The sequence below is a fragment of the Lepidothrix coronata genome, unplaced genomic scaffold, assembly GCF_001604755.1.
Source record: "Lepidothrix coronata isolate B3197 unplaced genomic scaffold, Lepidothrix_coronata-1.0 Scaffold86, whole genome shotgun sequence".
Lineage (NCBI taxonomy): Eukaryota > Metazoa > Chordata > Aves > Passeriformes > Pipridae > Lepidothrix > Lepidothrix coronata.
The window spans coordinates 3,460,901-3,481,904 of NW_016690266.1; the positions used below are offsets into that span (position 1 = coordinate 3,460,901).

At 37.4% G+C, this 21,004-nt stretch overlaps 1 protein-coding gene across 1 annotated transcript in view; it reads right to left on the reverse strand.

The window, feature by feature from the left end:
• NCKAP5 (NCK associated protein 5) overlaps positions 1-21,004 on the reverse strand; it is a 372,817-nt gene that overhangs the window by 112,910 nt on the left and 238,903 nt on the right. Inside the window, exon 7 of the mRNA XM_017820947.1 lies at positions 10,081-10,230. Within this exon, the coding sequence (XP_017676436.1) occupies positions 10,081-10,230 (150 nt within the window). The remainder of the gene's footprint in view (positions 1-10,080; positions 10,231-21,004) is intronic.

A 21,004-nucleotide genomic window follows, 5' to 3' on the forward strand; every position in this document is an offset into this window, starting at 1 on the left:
TTACATTTGTTGGTAAACTACAGCCCTGGGAGGTCCAAGAAAAGCCTTACACTACACACTTTGGAGAATGAAGAAACCTGCAGTTCTTAAAAAAACCGAGCTTTGTCTGACAATAACAGTCTCATATGGCACGTACATTAAGTCAAAGTTGATGGGATTCAGTGGTACCCCAGGTCTGAAAAGCACAGCAGCAGTAGCAACCCATAGGAAGACATATCATTCCTACGCTGTTTATAAAGCTTGTAACACAGCCTTTTTCTCTCTTTCATGCCTCCTGCCTTAACTGAGTCAAATTTATGGATGTATGTACATAACAGCTGTCTCTGCATGGCACTGGGGAGACACTACAATATCTAATAAAACTCTATTTTTTGATGATACAGATCAGATTTAAGGTTACAGAAAGAACGCTCATTGCTTATTAAAAAAATATTAAAACAGTCATTATTGGTAACAGGAGTTAAAGTATAATGACATCAAATACTATACAGGACTGAAGCAAATTATCAAGGAGAAGGCAACAGGCTTTTCTCTGGCACATGTCTAAGGTCTAAAGAAGCAAACTGTAAAGTTCAAAAGATGAAAAAAAAGAGGTATTGGAGGCAAGTAAAGAGAATCTTTAGCTGTTTCAGCTGCATGGCCTCTTCACTGAAAAGCCTATCTCCACTCATTTCCAGCTTATCATTAACTCTTAAGAGAAATGCTAAACAAGTATGTCAACAGGGGATATGCAACACACAACAGTCGCACATAATGCACAACCCTCAAATCTACTTCTTAGTTGACCCAAAACTGTTGCTTCAATAACTTCAGAGAGGATTTTGTCTGGCAAAGTAGCCAATATGTAAGTACTTTTCTTCTTACAGTATAACAAAAAGATGAATGAAAACCCCAGGTCTTACTAGCTTCCTCTATTTAAAAGAACTTTCTCCTGAAGAACCTAAACATTGACACGCAGAGCACTTAAAATAAAATCAGAAGGATTTTTCTGGAGGGAAAGACCACTTGAGTGAAGACAAGAAGGAAACCTGCTGGCTTATTGAAGGGAAACAGCTGTAATTACCATGTAAGCGCTTCTGTTCTCCTATATGATTTCCAAGTCCGAGTACACACAACCCGGAAGACAAATAGGAAAATCCATGAATCACAAAGGTGAACGAGCACTGCCACCACATGTGATGGAAGGCCAGCAGGGATCACAGGTATTCCTGTGGGAAGGAAAGAAACTGTGCCCTCTAGATGGCATTATGTGCCTGTATATCCCAGATGGAACTGGAGAGCCCTGCCAGGCAATCTAAGCACGTGTCCACCTGCACAGGAAACATGGTCCCAAACGTCAAAAATATCAGATGGCAGCTCTTGGTCTCAGTGGGAAGGTCACAGCTGCAAACTTCTGCATGGCAGAGCAGGGGCTGTCCTGGGGCACACACCCTGCCTTAGCTGTCTGGTGTGGGAAGCAGAGGGGCGGTGCTCAGCCTGAGATGAAAAAGAATGGAGGATCTGCCTGGGGAAAGGCAACTTACAACTGGCAGGGATGGGCAATATATAAAATATATAATTAAAAAACAAAACAAAACAAATAAAAAAAACCCAAAACCAAAACCCAGGAAGAAAGAAAAGACTGTTTTTATGATAAAACAAACCTCTGCATAATAAAGCCAGCAAATACTGAATTTCAAGAGTATGTTGATCACAGATTTCATATGTGTAGTTAAACACTTCCCAGCACAGGAGCCAAGACCCTTACATGCTAGAATTCAGCACAGCTCCATTAATTCTAGTGTGTGAGTGTAAGCATACCTGCCTAGAATCCCTGTATTTCTACAAAATTAAAAAAAAAGAAATCACTACCAAATTAAGAAAAAGTGAATCACTACACAGACCTCATTACTGTTTAAGCATTTTCCAAGGTCAGCATAGAGAAATTAAAAGAGAAATTATTTTACTATATAAGAGTTGTAAGGAATTCAGCTCTAACAGCTGAGGTAAATTTTGTGACTAGTGGAGAACATCCACAGAATAGCGGGATTTTAAAAATAATACTAGTTTGAAAGAAACTACTTATTTAGTTTATGAACTGTAGAACTGTCATTACTCTCAGCCATATTGCATGCATTAGTATGTAAATTAAAAATATAGGATGTGATATTAAAATCTCTGTCCCACAATCTTTCCTCTGAAACAAATGCCACTGTGAGTAATGAGGAGCTCACAGAAAGGACTTGTGTAGAGCTGGGCCCAGAGTGCACAGCTGAGAGAAACAATTTAAAAAAACTTCTGAGTCTCACTCTCCGAAATGATAGATGTGTTGGGATAAACACAGTCACCTAGATCTATAACACAGTGTTGGAAAATTCATTCAGCAGGGAGAATGAATTTTCAATTGTCCCACATGCCTGATCACTAAAAAAGGTAAGTTACATTATCTACCGATTACCTCCAAGAAGGCATGACACATGGAAAGAAGGCCACTGAAAAACTATCATTAAAATATAAAAGGCAGACTGAAATAGCAGATTCCTTCAATGCAACCTAGCAAGGACTCTTTGCAGAATACACTTAACATTCATTTCAATAGAGAAAATCTGACAGGATTAATAAAACCGAGATGATTTTCCCTGACTTCTGTGACTTACCTTTTCTTCGCCAACTACATGTATTCCTCAGACCTTCTGGCACCAGATCATTATTCTTGCACCCATATTCAATACTTTGAACTATTTAAAGACCGCTTGTTATGTCAGTCAAGTAAGTAGCCCAGAGCTTTCTCTGTAGCACATAACAGTAAGAAAAGAGTCATTGGACTGGAACTTGGAATATCATAGAAAAAAATGGATTTATAAACTGCATTTACAATGAATATATGTAATTACATTTGGCTGTGCTAAAATGAACATTAAATGTTTATCTATGTTCTCATTTTTTTGGTAAAAATTCCAAATCTCAATACACTGTCTTGAGGATCCTATAATTTTACAACTGCATGCAACATAATTTAGGAAAGAAATCAACACTATATGTGAACTAAAGCATATTTTAAACAGCATCCTGACTAAAATATTAATGTGAAGTAAATAATTGCATATAAGAAATTTTCTTCCACCTGGAAGATAATAGATTCACTGCCCTGGAAAAGGGCATTTCATATCATTCTACCTTGAGAAGGAACAAATCAGGAACAGTGTAAGTTACTCACTCTGCCTTTTCAGTGTGCCTTGTACCTCACTTGGACACACTGATGTGTGTGATAGGAAAGTTACTCACTTTCTGGCTTCACTGAAATATCTCAAGCCAGAAAGTGAATAACTTTCATTAAAACATGAGTTTACTGCATGAGCAGGCTAAAGGCGAAAAATTCTGATACGCAGCAAAATTCCCTTTATACAAGTAGTTGATGGGGTATGACACAATGCTACACTTAAAACAATTAAACACAGTTTTATGACATAACAAAGCAGGAATACTAGTTGCAGCATATTCTGTTGGGCACTTGGCTGAGTTAGCAAATTTTAATTGATTACTGCTTCATGAGCATTGCATAGTAGAAAACAGAGAGTCAATCTGAAAGTTTTTACCTTTTCAACATGTGCCAAAAACTGAGAAGCTCTACACGTTGTGACCCAAAACATTCAACTTCTGAACCACTGCTGCAGTGCATCACAGGAGATGCAATTCAATATTCTTTTATTTTCCTTAGACTTAGTTAGAAAATAAAAGTCTACCAGCTGTTAGTCATACTAAAATTCCCAGGAGGCACCAGAGTTGATTTTAGAAATCATTTTAAAGCTTTCATTGAACTGAATAGTGAGAAAAATGCAGATATGCATGGCTTTCTCCATGTCTCTGACTAGTCATGGAGACAATGAGTTAATGTACAGTTATTTATATTAAGGCACTCTCCCATTTCAGGAGATGGAGCTGTTTGGTGGAACACTGGCTCGGCAGTCTCTCTCTAATGATAGCAGCAAATGGTTATAGCAATGACAAACAGAGTAAATCTGAACAGCTCTTCTTACATCCAGCGAGTAGAGCTATTTTCAACATCCCTGTGTAAATTCATATCTCTACTAGAACATCTTGATTTTTCCATGCCAAAAAAGAAATTGCCATGAATTTCAACTGGCTTAGGAAAAAAAAAATGTAAAAGGAGAGAGAAAATTAGAAAGATCAATATTTTACATGTCTGCAAGAAATACATTCTCTTCTCTTGAAAACTCCCCACATACTAACGGTATTGAACTGTCTGCCCAGAACAGGTTTCTATTAGTCTTCATCTATATGACGATATTATTTCCATATCCCAACTGGTGAGGTGCATTGACCACTGAAAGCTATCCAGAGTCTCTGCCAACTATGGAGCATGGAGCTTCACACCCTCATGGGTAGCTTGTAGGATGGATGGAAAAACCACAGTGGAAGATGTGAACAGCAGGAGGACATGAGCTGGCAGGAGGAAGGTTCAAACATCTGGGAAAGACCTGCTTTTGAACACTTCAGCAGGAGTGGGCTAGCACGGATGTCATAGAGGACAGTACCCCAGAGCGTAGAGGCAAGGAGAAACAGGCAGCAGCCATGAGATTTACTTCCCAAAGACTAGGAACAACTGAGCCATTGAGGACTTACAGTAGACGAGTTCAAGCAGCAACAGATTATAGAATATATTTGGCTTGATGGTACGTGTTTGGTTTTAATTTAAAGTTTATTCAGTTATTGGAAAGCTAAAACAGTTTGCCAATACTATTATCTGGAAAGGGCTGGAATAAACTGGCTGTTTTTGAAACCAGTGATGCAAGTCAGTGCTGATTCATTATCAGCCACTCTGTAAGTTTGGAAATAAGACTTTCCTTGCCTCATTGTCCTCTATAAAAAACAAAAGAGTTCTTAGGCACAGTTCAGAAAACTAATTATAAAAGTCTCCTACTGAAAAAATTTAAAAGTAAAATAATGCAATAATTAGAATTAAGTAGGTTGGCCTTTGGTGACTGATCAGCATAATGAATCTAGTTATGTGGATGGCCAAGGCATTGGGCTAAGAAGAGGCTTGTGGATGAACCAGATTAAATACACTGGCTGGAACAGGACCAGTTGCTGCAAAATATTTAGAACGTTGCTACAAAAATATTTAAAAGTTTCATTATATTTCTATGCCTTTAAGTCAAGTGATTCAAATTTCCTATACATCAGTGAAGTGGCTGACTTTCAATAAACAAGATGTCTTTCCTCAGTTATTTTCAGAAACTCGGGCTCTTTGCCCCTGCATCATCCTGTATGTCTCTTTCCATGGAAAAGAAAATAATTATTAGTTTTCTTACCACTGTACATTGTAGTACATGGAAAAAAAGAAGACAAAAAAAAAAAAGAAGAGAAAATTAAGTAAGAGCAAAGTAAAAACCACCAGCATCCCACTCAAAATTATCTTCTCAATCCACTAAGAGGAATTATGTACCCTTCTCATATTTCTTTTTTATAGTTCATAGTTCATTGCTATCATGTCTTTCTTCCTCTGCAGGGTAGTAAAAACATAATATCGGAAATACTTGACATACTTCCTCATTTGTTTAATGGTGATGATACAAGGGAAATTACCCCTCTAATATATTTGAACATTTAGCTTATTATCCTGAGTGAGTTTTCTCCCAAAGTTCAATTTATTAAAACAAAACACATCTTTCTATGATGAACTGCAAAGGGCAAGAGGGCAAAATTCTTTAATTAAAATTAGAGTGGTTTCGTGACTCTACCCCAGCAGATACTGCTTCTACTGCAGCTTAGTTTACTGAAACTTTCATTGAGTCCCACTCACCCGCAAGCAATGAGATTTTTCACACATGAATTAGGCTTTTCATTTGATAACTTCGAGGTTACAATTTAATGCTACCCCAGTGGCTGCTGTTTGGTGAAAAATGCAGGGTTGTGAGCAGTCCTTACTCAGTATTTTCTGAGGCCAATAGAACTCATGCCCATTGCAGAATGGGAAGGGGACACTTGGCAAAACAGGGGAATCACTTCTTTGCTGACAATGTTTATTTTAATTTGAATGTAGATACTGCAGTTTTAGCAAGGTGTTGGTTATGCACTGTCACAGACTATGGTGGGTAAATCTGTCTACGGGCACTGGGAACTGCATCCCCAACAGGCACAAATAGATTAGCCTGCTGAGGATGCAGGACATCTGCAGTTGAGATGGGAACTGAACCCAGTCTTCTTGAGTCTTCATCCAATATCTACTTACACTCCCCTTTTCTCTTGAGGAATTGAGGGGACATGAAGTGTGTGAGAGGACACAACACCATGAAGAAAACTTGTACGTCTTACAGAATCCCCTTTTTACTGTCAAAGCAAAGCATTCACCAATACAACCTGCATTAAGTACTCCTTAGTCCTTTAGTTTGGAGCAATCCCTGTCAGCTTACCTTCTTCATAATCAACCAAAAGATTTCTAAGAAAGTTGCACTACTTCAGTTGCAAAGAAGGAAGTCCAAAAGAGATGGAACATTTCATAGAGTCAGACACAGCTAATTCATACCGAATTATCCTCACTGCATAAATGTCTGTGCAAATGACAGACTTAAATAAGCCTTCAAAGCTGACACAGTATTTATCACTGATTAAATTTTTAAAATCAAAGTAACTATGGCTTTTACAGACATGTTTAGACTAAGACTGACATTAATTCTGTGTATCAGTTTAAATCACTTGCAATTATGCAGGTGCTCGGGTAGCCTGTATTTCAGTCATTTTGAGGCTAAATTGGGGCAGAGAACCCATGGCTCCATATTGGATAACAAAGCTCTGGGACAGTCTTAAGGTCTTTACAGACACTGTTTTTCTAACACAGAATATTCTTAAAGCTTTCCTCTGTGGACTCTAAATGTGTAAACTGTTCTTGCTAGAAACAAGAAATAGTAGTAGACAATCTTGCAGTGAGAGTCTGTATAACACCTAAGATACCCAGGAGAGCAAATTAAGCTTTTATGAAAAATTTCCAACTTGTATGTATATGACTTTGCAAATATAACATTATTGTTTTACTGTAACTGTGTATATACCTGCACATACCTGAAATTGCTGGTTGGGGGTTGATGCATGTCCAGAATACGTTATATTTTTGTGCATTCCTGGTTACAATTTTAAAAAAAATTGCAATTCCTCTGGTGATGAAAGCAGATTAACTAAATGAAATTCCACCACAGAGTTCAAGTTATGCACCATACTTCATTAATATTTCATTTTTTGCAGCACTCCAAATGCACAGAGAAGTTATCAGAGAATGTTTTTTTCTTTTGAAGAGTTAGAAGGCATTTGATCATAACTGCTGAAGTAAATTAAATGGCATTTCAAGAGCAGCCAAGTAAAAATGCTGAAGGCACAAAAGAGTTTTGATATCCAGGAAATCATGATTAATTTCAACTACATAAAATGGGATACAAGATGGTATGAACCATTTGCTATTTGTCATCTGTTTCATTTGATTAGAAACGTATGGTATTTATCAGTCAGTAGAGTGGAAATAGAATTTGCTGTAAATGATAAAGGATGTAAAAAAAATTATAGGTAAAAGGAACAATGGGAAAATATGTATAGATATCTCTTATCAAAGTATATGATAGCTTTTACTTGGGCTGACTACAAAGATACTTTATTATACTGATTTGTATTATTCAGTGAGAAAATTTCTAGGTTAAACAGAAATTAATAAAACGTAAAGGGTACTGAAATTTATTTGGCAATACATTTGACAGCACCCAAATATAAGAAAAAAAAGAAGAAATATTAAACAATAGTCCCATGATATGGAAGCCATCTAAAGAAAGTTTCCTGTGAAAATGAAGCCTCATCCCTTTTTTAATTCTTAGATTTGATAATTTCCTGGTCCATATCCAACACAACAGGATGACTACAGTTTTCATCACAGTGCCAGAAATTCCTGAAGAATAATCCTACAATGCTCTAACAGACAAGGCTACAGCTTTTCATGAGCTACACTTGAGTAAAAAACCAAACTAATAGGAAGAGATGTCAAAAGCTTTCTCAATAGTGCTAATACTAATGAAATTATATTAATGGATTAGGTCCCACATTCTGACTATTACTTTCAACACCTTCTGTTTTTAGGCACTTTTCAGATTTTAGAGGGCACAGATGGAGGACCAACTTCAGTAAGCACCTTATTAGCCTTTCTGATTTTATTAATTGTGTATGATACAATAACATCTAATCATGTAAAGTAAGATTAAAGATCCTGACACCCACAGCACAGGAACTAACAAACTAATTTTTTGTTTCTTTCTCTATAGACTAACAATATATTTAGAATAATTACTCTGAAAATAGCAAAGAATTAAAACTGATAATTGCATACAACTTTAAAAATATGTCAATTAATAAACCATACAGTCTTTGACATCACAATTTATATTCTTCAAGAGACAAATAAAGTGCAAAAATACATAACATTAGACAACAGACAATTAACAACAATTTGTTTTGATTATATTGGATCACAATTAATGTTGGCCCTGCAGTTCCTCTTTCTACTTTGACAGCTCCTTAGACTACTTATGCAAATTAATTCTTGGAGTATTGACATTTGCTAATATGTGGTTTTGAACAAGCCACTGCACAATACTGACACCAGTGAGGAGACTTCTTCATTGCCCTTCCTGAACTAGATCCTGCCTGTCCTTAGGGCCACCTTATGTATCTGGGCAATTTGCCAGAACTGATAAAGGTTGTGACACTATTGAACACCTTCCTACCAACTGATGACATAAAGAACTGCAAATGTCATGCAGACTGATTAGGAGTGAGGCAAAGCAAAGAACACTTTTGGAAATAAAAGACCACAAGGAACTCATAACCATTCTCCATCAACAGATAAAGCAGGACTATAGTAAACTGTACATTTGTCAGTTTTATGGCCTAAAAAAATTAGTAGCAAGTGGTTTTTCCCCCGGGAAAAATTATTTAACATTACATAGCTTTATTTTACAAACAGTCTAAGACTTTAAGGCAAAATTGCAGAGACTGCCTATACCTTTCAGATTTCAGATTCTGTATTTAGATCCAAACATGATTATAACCGTTCATGTTTTACTTTTAACTAAAGTCAGTCCTCAAGAAAAAAAAAACAAGAGAATTTTTGTTCAAAATGAAATTTGATCAGAGTACAACTCAACCCAAAAATTATCATGTGAAAGAGCCTTCACACTTAACCACAAATGTATAGGCCCAGTGATGATTCTTTCTTTACCAATACCCTACATAGGCAAAATGTCACTAAGATCATTTTCAGGCATTCATTTATCCATACCTATAATGTTACATAGATACTTGAACAGAAAAGAAGGGAGGAGACACTCGGTAAGTTAAAAATATGACTTTTTAGTATTTAAAAATTAAATTAAAATATGCACAGTCACAGACGTTGTAACTCGTGCTTCTATCAAGGAGCACAAAATAAGCTCACGTATACAGTGGTTACAGTTTTACCTGCACCTTGTCCATGGCTGCCTAAGGAAACTTTAAAACTTTAGTTAGAAACTACCACAAGGTGCATTATTGCAGACCCTAATTTTCCAGAAACAACTCAAAACGTAGAGTGTGCAGTTTTCCATGTAGTCTACAAGGAAACAGATTTTCTGCAATCCAGCAGTAAAAAGGCCTGAGCTCTCCCAAGCAAGCAGTTCAGCAATTAAAAGTTGAGCATTAAACTACAAAGAGGTAACAGTGGTTTTATGACCATTGTTAAACCACCTATATTGGTCTTGCAATATTAATAATTGAAAAAAAAAATGAGCAAAACCAATTTTTCTTATTAAATGGTCTTGATGGAATTAAAATAATGTATTAAGATCTTTTTAAAGATATCTGGTGCTCAACATTACAGAGGGATCCTTTTAGTGGTTCTAAGCTTCTTGTTCATCCCGGGTAAATGAATCGTAAAAAAAATACCCCATAACATGAAATCAGGTGAACTGTGAAAGATTAGATTAATACTACAGGGTGATTCAGTGCCAATAAATGAATGAGGAAGGGGGAAGGGTGGTCTTCTATGTGTGAAACTGTTGTGTTTCTTACCTCCAAAGCTTTCAAACGCTCCAATAGCAATTTTGTCTTTTCTTTTTCCTCCTCAGTGCTGCTGCTTTCACTTCTCGAATCTTCATCTACCAGTGTGTGAATTTTTTCCATGCCTTCTTTACATCTCCTACTGTCTTCTGACAGCTTTTCCTGAAATGATTTTTTGAAAATGTCATTATTCACATGTGCAAATGAATTTAATTTTGCAAATATCTTCAATTCTCCCCTTTATACGAATGAAAAAAGAGCAAGTTGCTAGTGACATGATTAAAGTACTGAATAAGTGGAGTCATGAAGGGTCTGTGAAACATGTTGCTATGCCAATTCTGCAAGTGTATTCACAACTTAACTTCTACATCTACTTTGATTTTTGAAAAGCAGAACTCATCATCCTTTTAATAAAATAACTTCCATTTTCTTCTTTAAAAATTGCAATGAAAATTGAACATACCAGCTTTCAATGGAAGCATTCTGCCACTGAGACATGAAACAGTTTATTGAGGAAAAGCTAACATATGTTCATGCCTAATGTATTTCACCTTTCTTCATCTAGAGCTAATATTTGAATTACTAAATAATGGGCTGAGAATCCAGCTACTACATGAATACTGATTTAAGATCCACACTAACATATGACTGGAGAGAACTAAACAGACAGTAAAAACTCCAGAAGTGCCCCAGTCTGTTACAAGCCAGTCAGACTCAGCTGTTATTAGCTGCTGCTGCTGCTGCTGAGTGAACTGTGTTTTACAAGAGGTCTATAAAAAGGACAGGATTGAACGGTGAATCCTGCTAACTCCATTAATTATGTGTCTGAGTTCACTGTTGAGAGAGAGTGAGACAGAGCAAGCAAAACATCAAGACTTCAAGCAGGCAATGCCTGCTTGACATTGCCCAAAATGACAAGGCATAAGGGGAACAGAGAACTACACAGATGTAGAGAGAGGACTATCACTGGAGCACAACACCAACAGGACAGGCTCTACCTTGTAAACCACCTTCTCTAACTACAGGAGCAGATCCAGTGTGACAGCTAATGAGTAGATTAAAAATGGAAAATGTCAGGTAAGTCAGTATTTAAATACTGGGTGTCAACATAAACCTAGAGAAGTTTTTCAATGAGCATTTGGTTTTCTTTCTGATAATTCTTATATACAAAGGCTCATACTTTCATGATCTTTGGGTTAGTCAATAAGTGGGATTCATTTCCCATAACTACTGCACAATATGAACTCTGTCTAAGCATAAAAGTATGCATTTTCATGAAGAACTGATCCAGCCTGAGTAACTGCACAAATACAACTCTTTGAGAGTTAATAGCAAGGCATTATCTTAAATAAAACCCGTAAGTGTAACTGAATTAAAAATCAGCACTGCAGATCACATTTATAACAATGTCTTTTTAAAATATTAACTAGCTTAGAAATTGATTATTACTGTGTTAAAACTTTAATTAAGAATTAATTTTATAAGCTATGGGCTTAATTACTGAATACCCTTACACAAACCATGAGGCACAGATCTCATTCTTAATCCCCGAAACACAAATGTCAAAGAGCCATTCCATCACGTTTCCAACATTAGTGCTATCCTGATCACAAAGAAGCCATAAATATAGTAGTTGGGATTTTTTTTCCTGTTTGCTACTCACTGATGCAACAAGCAAGTATCTGTAAAAGAACCATTAAACCATTTTTACTTCAAGTTGCCCCAAGGAATGCATGGAGATAAAACACTTCAATGAATTCACGGGAAAAAAATGACAAAAAATGACAATTCATACACAAACAATTATTTTTTGGAGAGAATGTGATATGAATCAGATGTGGCTAACAATAGAAGAAAACATAAACATATGCACAGGGACACCTTTCTTGCACAAAGTCAGGGCAGCAATTTCAAAGGACAGATAGAAGAAAGCACAGTTTATGACATTTTATCACAGAAAGGGGAGTAATATAACTTCTCACAGCGTAAATCCCAGCCACATATTCATCTTCTAATTACAAAATCAGATGAACTTTGCACAGGAGTGGCATAATCAAGAACACACACCCTGTTTTACTATGATGTGCACTAGAATACCTCAAGACACTTAGTACTGTTACCCCTGCTGAGTGTTGAAGTGCAGCTCACATAGTTCCAAAACTAGTTTATTACTGAGTTTCAGGCACGGACTAAAAAGGTCCCTGATATGTCACCTACCCTACCTGGAAAAGCTGCAGAACAGAAGAAAACACCACTAACCTTAGAAATTGTGCTTAGACATGTCATGTGCTGAGGGCACTGCCCTGACACTTTCACCAGTTCCACCTGGGTGATATCCAGTAAGGATAAAGTGAAAAATCCACACTCAAGGAAGCAAAGAAAACAGGCACCCTTTGTGCCAAAAGTCAAGTCAAGTAAGAGGGAGGATGAGAAAAGCTTTTGGAAGGACAGAAACCTCTGGAGAGTGCAAAATCTGTTAATATCGAAGGCAGCTGACTGCTGGGGGAGGAAGGAAGGAAGGGGCAGAGAGATCTGCATGAGGAAATTATCTCTTGCATGATGATGGTCAAATCCTACAGAGAGTTCTAAAGTGAGCAGGCTAAAGTCAGGAAACAATGGTGTAAAGCAGCTTATTCCTCTTTTTCCCTGGAGTCCTATACTTCTTGTGTTACCTCAAGTAAAGACACCCCTGAACAGTCTCTGTTGTATACCTCATGTATTGCACAATCACAGGCAGGCTGAGTTTTCAGTCTGGATAACAAAATCCTCTCCAGGTCCCGAGTCCAGCAAAGGCAGAGTAAGTGCTATCCTGCTGATGAGTGCAGTTTAATTTCTGTGAAAAGGTAACAGATGGAAATGGTGCCCTGGAAGTAAGCTGGACAGCTAAAAAAAAAAAAAAAGCAATAACCCAGCTCTGGGTCTCCCCAGACAAATGAATTTAAGACCCATGCCTGTACCATGAGAGGATGCAAACACAGCAGCCTGATGAAAATTCTACAGTAAAGGCTTATCTACATCTCTAGTGCTCTATGTCAAAAAAGAGACAATAAAAATACTAAAAATTCAAATCTTACTGAAACTAGGATTATGCTGCTCACTGCAGATCCATTCCCAAAGAAATTAATGAGAAACTTCCCACTGAGTCCCACATTGTGTAAGCTTCTCAAGCTGCTTTAAACTGTCATTGCTTTTCTGAAACCAACAGTATTTTGCAAATCTTAAATGACATCCTGCCCTGACCATTATTTTTAAGTATTCAGTTTGCTCTATAAATCAAACAAACAGTGCACTGATGATGAACCCTTTGATGGAACACTATGGGCCCTATAGCCAATAGAAAACAAGAGATGGAAACAGTCCCTGCAGCCTGGAAATGGCAAGCTTTCTAGAATCAATGAGAAGATATAAATCACTAAAGACATTGATCTATGAAGCTGTACAATGCAGTGGCCTGACTGAGACTTATCAGAAAGCTGGTTTTCAGTTAGCTGAACTAGGAAATAGCAGTATAATGCTCCCCATTTCCACTAATAAATAAAGTAAGAACAATAAATTATGAGAGCAAGTAACCCACCTGAAATTACAAGTGATAATTTATGGGAATTTCTAGAATGTAAAGCCAATCTTCTCTCTTCTACCTACCTTGCAGAATACTGAAAAAGAAAATGTTTTCACTGTTTATAAATAAGGAGTAACAATAGTGATATAAAATATCATCTGGAAGCTTTCAAAAGATAAGAGAACTAACCGCCTATTTCAGAAATTACCTTCTCCTTCATTTCAAGAAAGGCAAAAGTCTGCTGATCCCCTGGACACAGAGTTAGTCATTGGGATGCCTTTCCTCTAAGAAATGTAAGCTTTTCGACGAACAAACAAGTGTCAAGGGACTCTTAAATAGCTATTTCTTAACCATTATTATTTGAGAAATTATGTTACTTTTAAAGTTTTACTGGCAGTACCATCAGTAGTTTGTCCTTTGCCTTTTCTTCTGTCTAAGATGCTTTCTAGGAATGACACCACACACCTACACGCACAGAAAAAAAGAGGGAAAAATGAGCTCACTTTAAAATATTTCAATTTGGAACTGTGAAATTTCAAACCAAGAAGAGTAAAAGTCAGGTGACAAAAAGAAAAAAAAAGAAGTTGCTAGAAAAAATTATTCTAGATTTTCGTTTTTTATAGTGAAAACTACAATTAGGCACTAATTGGAATTGAGGCTCTTTCTGTGATAGTAACAACAAATACGTGATAAGAAATGAGGAAGGTACTTGTTGCAGGCAAGAGAGAAGATGGAGCCAGACATATCCTGTAAGTGGCATAATGAAAAGTCCAGATACAATGGACACAGCTTAGAACATGAAAAATAGCAATTAGACATTAGAAAGACCCTTTTTTGTTTTTTCTTCCTATTAGGGGGTCATATGGTAACTGGAACAGGTTACGCAGGGAGGTTCCTGAATCACAGAGATATTGCAAAGTTCACTGGACAAGTGGCTATAATAATACAACACAGCATAATCTAATACTGGATATAACTGGATCTGGGCTTTACAGCACTGATTATAAACACCAATCTTTCATGAGGACATGTGACAAAATTTTGATTGAAGCAAACAAGAATTAAAAAAAGAAGATCTTTGAAATGCTGATTTTCCCAATGAGTGTTGGATGACATGAATTGCTTGTCTGGAAAATGGTAAGTAATAATTAGAGATGACATCTTTGCTTGTAGAAGCTAAAGATCATTTTCATGTGATAAACACAAGTCCTCCAGAGAAGTAAAGTTTTTCAGATGCAGTGCAGTTAGGGATCCCTCAGATACAAAAGATGTCTGTTTCAATTCTGGGTGTCAGATTGTGATGCCTGAGTGGGATTTTCTTTTCTAAATTCCTTTTAATTCTTCAGCTTCTGAAATTTAATAGAAATGAAGGTTTTATAACGTTCACAAATTCAAATTCTTCTGAGAGTCATGCCTCCAATTTTCCAAAACCACATTTTAATCAGCCATTAATCACCCAGGAATAAAATATACGTAGGATATATAATTAAACAGCATTTATGATTGCTCATAACCACTCATTTGAGAAAAAAAATATTCACAATATAGTTATTAACTGATCAGGTATAGAGGCAGTGGTAATATGCATTCAGGAATACAGTCTTCATGGAACCCAAGCTATGCAACTAACTCAGCATCTCAAAACATTCAGCACTTTCTGTGGTGTCTCCAAAGCTTCCAAAGGACTTTCTAAACAAGGTATTTACTGAATAGTTATCTTAGTTTTCAGTTACTGAATTTGAAGAGTATACTACTTTACATGTCTAACATTCTTTCTGCAATAAAGGCAGACTGACCTCCAAACCCAAACTGCAGTTTACAAATCCATATACAGATTTGTTCATCTATGCACTGGTTTCGGCTGGGGTAGAGTTATTTATCTTCATAGTAGCTGGTATGGGGCTGTTTTGGATCTGTGCTGGAAACAGTGTTGATAACTCCAAGATGTTTTGTTACTGCTGAGCAGACATTACACAGAGCCAAGATCTGTTCTGCCTCTTACTTCACCCCACCAGTGAGGGGGCTGGGGGTGCACAAGGGGGGGACATAGCCAGGACAGCTGACCCCAATTGACCCAAGGGATGTCCCAGACCATATGGCATCAAGCTCAGCAATATCCTAAGGGGAAGGTTGGCTTGAGTTCACTGCTCGGGGCCTGGCTGGGCATTGGTCAGCTGGCGGTCAGCAATTTGGATCACTTATTTTGTTTCTATCTTCGTTATTTTCCTTTGCATTACAACTCTTTGCTGTTGTTATAATAATTCAGTTACTAAAATGTTCTTATGTCAACCTATGAGTTTTCTCACTTCTACCCTTTTGATTCTCTTCTCACCCTGATGGAGGAGGGTGTGAGGCTTGGTTGCCATCCGGGGTTAAACCAAAACAATGTAATTATAAATTGTGAATGCTTTTCCTTGCAAGGCCATTCTATAGTCTTGATGTATTCTTAGATGATGCCTTTTCAGTGTTCTTTCCACTGCAGACCTCCTAGTGTTCACCACTATTCACTGAGAATGAGCCCTATGAAATGACTGTTGATGAAGATAAAAACTCTAGATGAGGGTTTCTTTGTACTTTCATTAAAAAAAATAGCCTCAAGCTATGTACAAGTAGCTCAGTCTGACTGCACAAGCTGAAAAAAAGACCTCAATTGCTCCAACGACTACTGACTTGACATTCCAACAAGGTTAAAATTGTTTTCCAGGGGTACCTTGCTCCCCTTTCTCCCCCACCATCACCTTTACCTTTCTAAATATACCCTTTGAAAATTCGCAGTATCTTCTGACATATTTTATAACCTATTTCATTTAGCAAAACCTGAGATATATAAAAGACATGTATGTTAAGCCAGAGCAATGTAAAGTGAGACTGAGGAATTAACCAAGTGTGTCCTGCAAGATGATCAGTACAGGAGTAGCCACTGATATTACTGTGACCTGAATATATTTTTTCCATGCACAACTTTAAAAAAAACTTTCTTTATTTGTTAATTTTCTTTATTTTCTTCATTTATCCCATTAAACACAATGACCTAAGTCTGGAAAAAAACCAAATTGTAACAGAACAAACAAGTTAGATTAAAAAAAATTACAGGCAACTAAAATTATATGCAACCTAAATGATCTCTAAGACCACAAATATGACTTCTGGTTTACCTGCTTACTTCTATCTATGTATTTAGCTCTTTTCTCTTGCTTTCTTTTCTCCCAGTGGAAGGACAGACTAAAATATAGCTTTGCTTTAGATAACACATCAGCAAGTGTAGTAATAATATATTTTTGTTCAGCTAAGAGCTTTTGTTCAGAACAAGCTGACCAAAACTGAAGGAAAACAAAGGAATGCAACAAATCACAAAATTTTACAGAAACACCCCAAATCATTCATGATTTAACATTACCGTTGTCAGGAAAAACATATTAAGTTCTTCTTTTTCATCTCTGGATTTCACTTACAAAGTGAGCAGAGTGAGCAGTAACGTTCCCTAGATTAAATACATGTGATGGATAAGAGAACAAAGTACGTACTTTATGTTTCTGATATGTGCCTCCTTCCATTCGCGTATCAATCTAGATGTACTACATATTATTCTTCACTCAAAACACTCCTCACTAGTCCAAGCTATCATCCCTCTTGAACAGTTCTGCAGTAACATTAATAAATTTCCCGATGATGCTTTTATTGGCTGTTCCACGCATCAGAAACATGCATTTCTTTTGAGAAAGTTCAGATCAAAAAGGACCATTAAAGCAGAAAACCTTCACAGTGAACTTCAGGATTAAGTGTTCTCAGCACATCAGGGTTTCTTGTCCCCAGGTCACCAGCCTGGGTGTCAAAGCGACTTGGTCACTGACCAAGTACTGCTGTTGACCCCATGCTGTGAATGGATATTCTCATTACCAACAGCACCCTCACCTCCAGCACTTTGCCTGTCAGAAGTGAAATCAAGGACTGACCATTCTGGAGGGGACTCTGCCAAGCCAGGTCTCAGGCACATTCCTTCTCGAAATGGAAGGCTTCAGTTACACTGATTATAAAGTTATCAGGCAGAAAAAAACCAACCTGTTCTAGAAGCTAAGCTATTTCTTCTTCATATGTGTATATATGGTAACATGAGACAAATATGCATGCAGATATATCATGCAGATATTCTCTTATAAATTGGTTCATTATAGTACCATACTTAAAGTGATAATCTTTCCTTCCTGGAAACCTGTATTAGCACTTAAACTTTTGTGAAGCGATTTTTAAGTATTAAAGTAGCTACATTTGACTAAAGTGATGGTATTAAAATATCTACCTTTGACTGAAGTACAAATAAGCCAAGCTATTCTAAAATTCAAATGCAGTAAATTTTATGTAACAGCAATTAAGGCAACAGAATTACTCTGGAATTTAAATTGCTAGAAATAAGCCAATTTTCTTTCCCTAGTATTTTGGAATGAGAGCAATGTATGAACTAACTAGTTCTCGCCACAAGCACAATTGCAGAAGCTGACTTAAGGAAAAAAATTGGTATACATTACATAACCTGGTAATTTTTTTGCAAATGCTAGGGAATAGTTGTCTTGTCCCCCAGTCTTGCAGAAAAAGTTCTGAAAAAAGATCAGAATGCATCTTTACACAAAAATAAAATGTAGGAACAATCATTTCAGATCAGATCAAAACTTCAACTTTTCAAATATGTTATTATAGTTCAGATTAAGTTTTCCTGACCAGAAGCACCTATTCATTCCAAAATAAATATACTGGTGTACTACTAGGTGTGTTCTTCCGTTAAAACAATTTTCAAAGATGGGATGGTTGTGAATACAGAATAATCTCCCTTTTTGGCCTCAGAAAATAAGTAAAGTTTTAGATTTTTTTCAAAATTCTTAAAATTCAATAAGTAGCATTGTTTTCTGCTTGTTTGAGAATACCAATGAAATAATGTCAAAATGCAGAATGAACAATATATTTTAGGGAGATGTGGAAGTAGAGAGAGAGCAGGTCACTAGGCCACATACAAGACCCTGCTTCGGAATAACAAGGAATACAAACTGATTTCACAACTTTTGTGTCCAAACACTTCTGTCACTAGACAGCTGATGGCACTAAATGGCCTCTATTATTTCTTATTCATTATCCTTTCTCAGAAATCACAAATGATTTGATAGACAAAAATGGTTATTTATTTGCTAGACCCTCTTGCCCAACTTCTTCAATACCAGCCCAGGATGGGCAATGTTGTGTCAGCAAAGCACATCTGGATCCTCACAGGGATCTGGAGAGGCTACAGACAGGAAAGACTCTCTTAAGATCTTCTTTTGGGCAAGAGGCAGGAGGCACACTACAGACTTGGGAACTCCGAGAGCAGTGGCCAGATGGGGGAATGATAACAACTCCCTGGGGGTCTCAATGCTCTGATGAGGAACCGAGCAGGGCAGGAAGTGGCGCTGGGTCCCATGGGAAGCACAGGATGGACTCCTCATACAGCCACAGTGTGGGCTGCCCTGGGCCTGTGTGCCAGCACAGTCCTGCTGTGGGCAGCCCTGATCTATCCTGCGGGAGGAACACATGCAGATAAGGAGCCACCACTTGGCCTTCACGCACAAAGACACCAGCATCTCTCTGAGCAGCAGGCAGATAATCTTAAAACTGGAGTTTGCTATAAATTCCAGGAGGTTACTCCAGTCTCTGAGGACTACCAAGCAGAGGCATATGAGAGCCATACCCTTTTCTCTCAAATATATCCTCTGATTTAGAAAAAAGGCAATCAGAAGAACACCATTAAGGGCAAGATTAGGGCTACCAACAACATGCTGTCCATAAATGGGAAGTCCCTGTACACATCAGGATGACCTGTGTTGATCAGGCTGTGAACCACATCATCACCTTGCTTCCCAAAGACTGGTTCTACAATTTCTGTTATGCCTGTTGCAGATGGATAGGATTCAGGCAATGTACATGGGTTGACTTTTGTGGATTCATTCCAAAAGTTAGAACTAGAAGAAAGATACAGTAAAAGAGAAATACTATATAGTAGAGGTAAATTTAAATCTAGAATTACAGTCAGTATAATATAAAATAGTATCATCAAAGCAGTCAATCTTCACCTCTTGTTAGAATGATGTGTGATGGGTTAAAGCAGTTGTATAATGTGGCAATCTACATCTGGGACCTCATCTCTGCTTCTGCAAACTTCAAGGACTGGCATTGCATTCTCAAAGTAAACCCCTGATGGCAAGAAAGATGATCATCTGAGTTACAGAGTCAGTCAAAAACTGTGGGTGACTGGGTATAGTCAAAGACCATGCATATATATAGGTAACTTTTGTGTAAACACAGGACATCCTTATTTTGCTTTCTCTTTAATTTTACTAATACCTTGTTTTGCGCTGTAGCCAAGACCAGGCTGGGTGGGGCTTTGAGCAACCTGGTTTAGTGAAAGGTGTCTCTGCCCACGGGTAGGGAGTTGGAACAAGGCGTTCTTTAATGTCCCTTACAGTCCAAATCATTCTATAACTATAGAATATGATTCTGGGAAGGAAAGAACAGCTTGTTTTCTGAGAAACAGGCACACAAATGGCACATTTCAGTTATGAGACTCTGTTGTGCTAAACATAGCTCCATTGCTGTGCTACTGTATTACAAACAACCAGAAAGGGAAAGCTCTTAGCACATATGTTCCTTGCAACAAAACTAATTTTGAACAGTATCTGAGGAGCAGCATCATTCTCTTTTGGGGGTAAGAATCCAACCTCAATATGGGAACAAATATTTACCAGAATCTTTGTGTAGTGGTGGAAATACAAGAGATGAAAAGCCATAAGGAATTAGTTGTTAATGAGGTAGCCCTGGATTTCTTTGTATGGAAAAGCAGTCCGGCAGCAAATGCTTGTGTCCTTGACAGCCCAGGATTTCCGGTGGAGCTCCCAAGAGTGCAGATGGCTACTCTTCTTTCCTTCTCATGAGACACAAAACTGCTAATGTTTGCCTAGTAATGTACTCCTGAGTAGCTTAGGAGGCCTGGTTGATGCAGTTTTCTGTGGGCACTTCCATTCCAGAAATACTTTCCGCAATACAAGTTAGCATTAAAAATCCCGTGTGAATTTTAGCTAGGCAATTCAACTAGTGCTCTTTTTTCAATTCATGGCCATGCCCTATCTATAAAATGTTACATATCAATGGTCTGAACATTAAGCTTGTATAATTTTGTGTTAAGATAAAATTATATTGCCAATAGTTACAGTTTTTCTTGTCATGAAAGAGCTGTTGACACCAACGGCTGTGCAAATTAAAAGTGACAGTCACAACAACTGTTCCATATTTGACTATTGCAAAGCATGCAGATAAAATATTGGGTTGATCTGGCCAACAATGCCACCTGAAGTGTGCCTG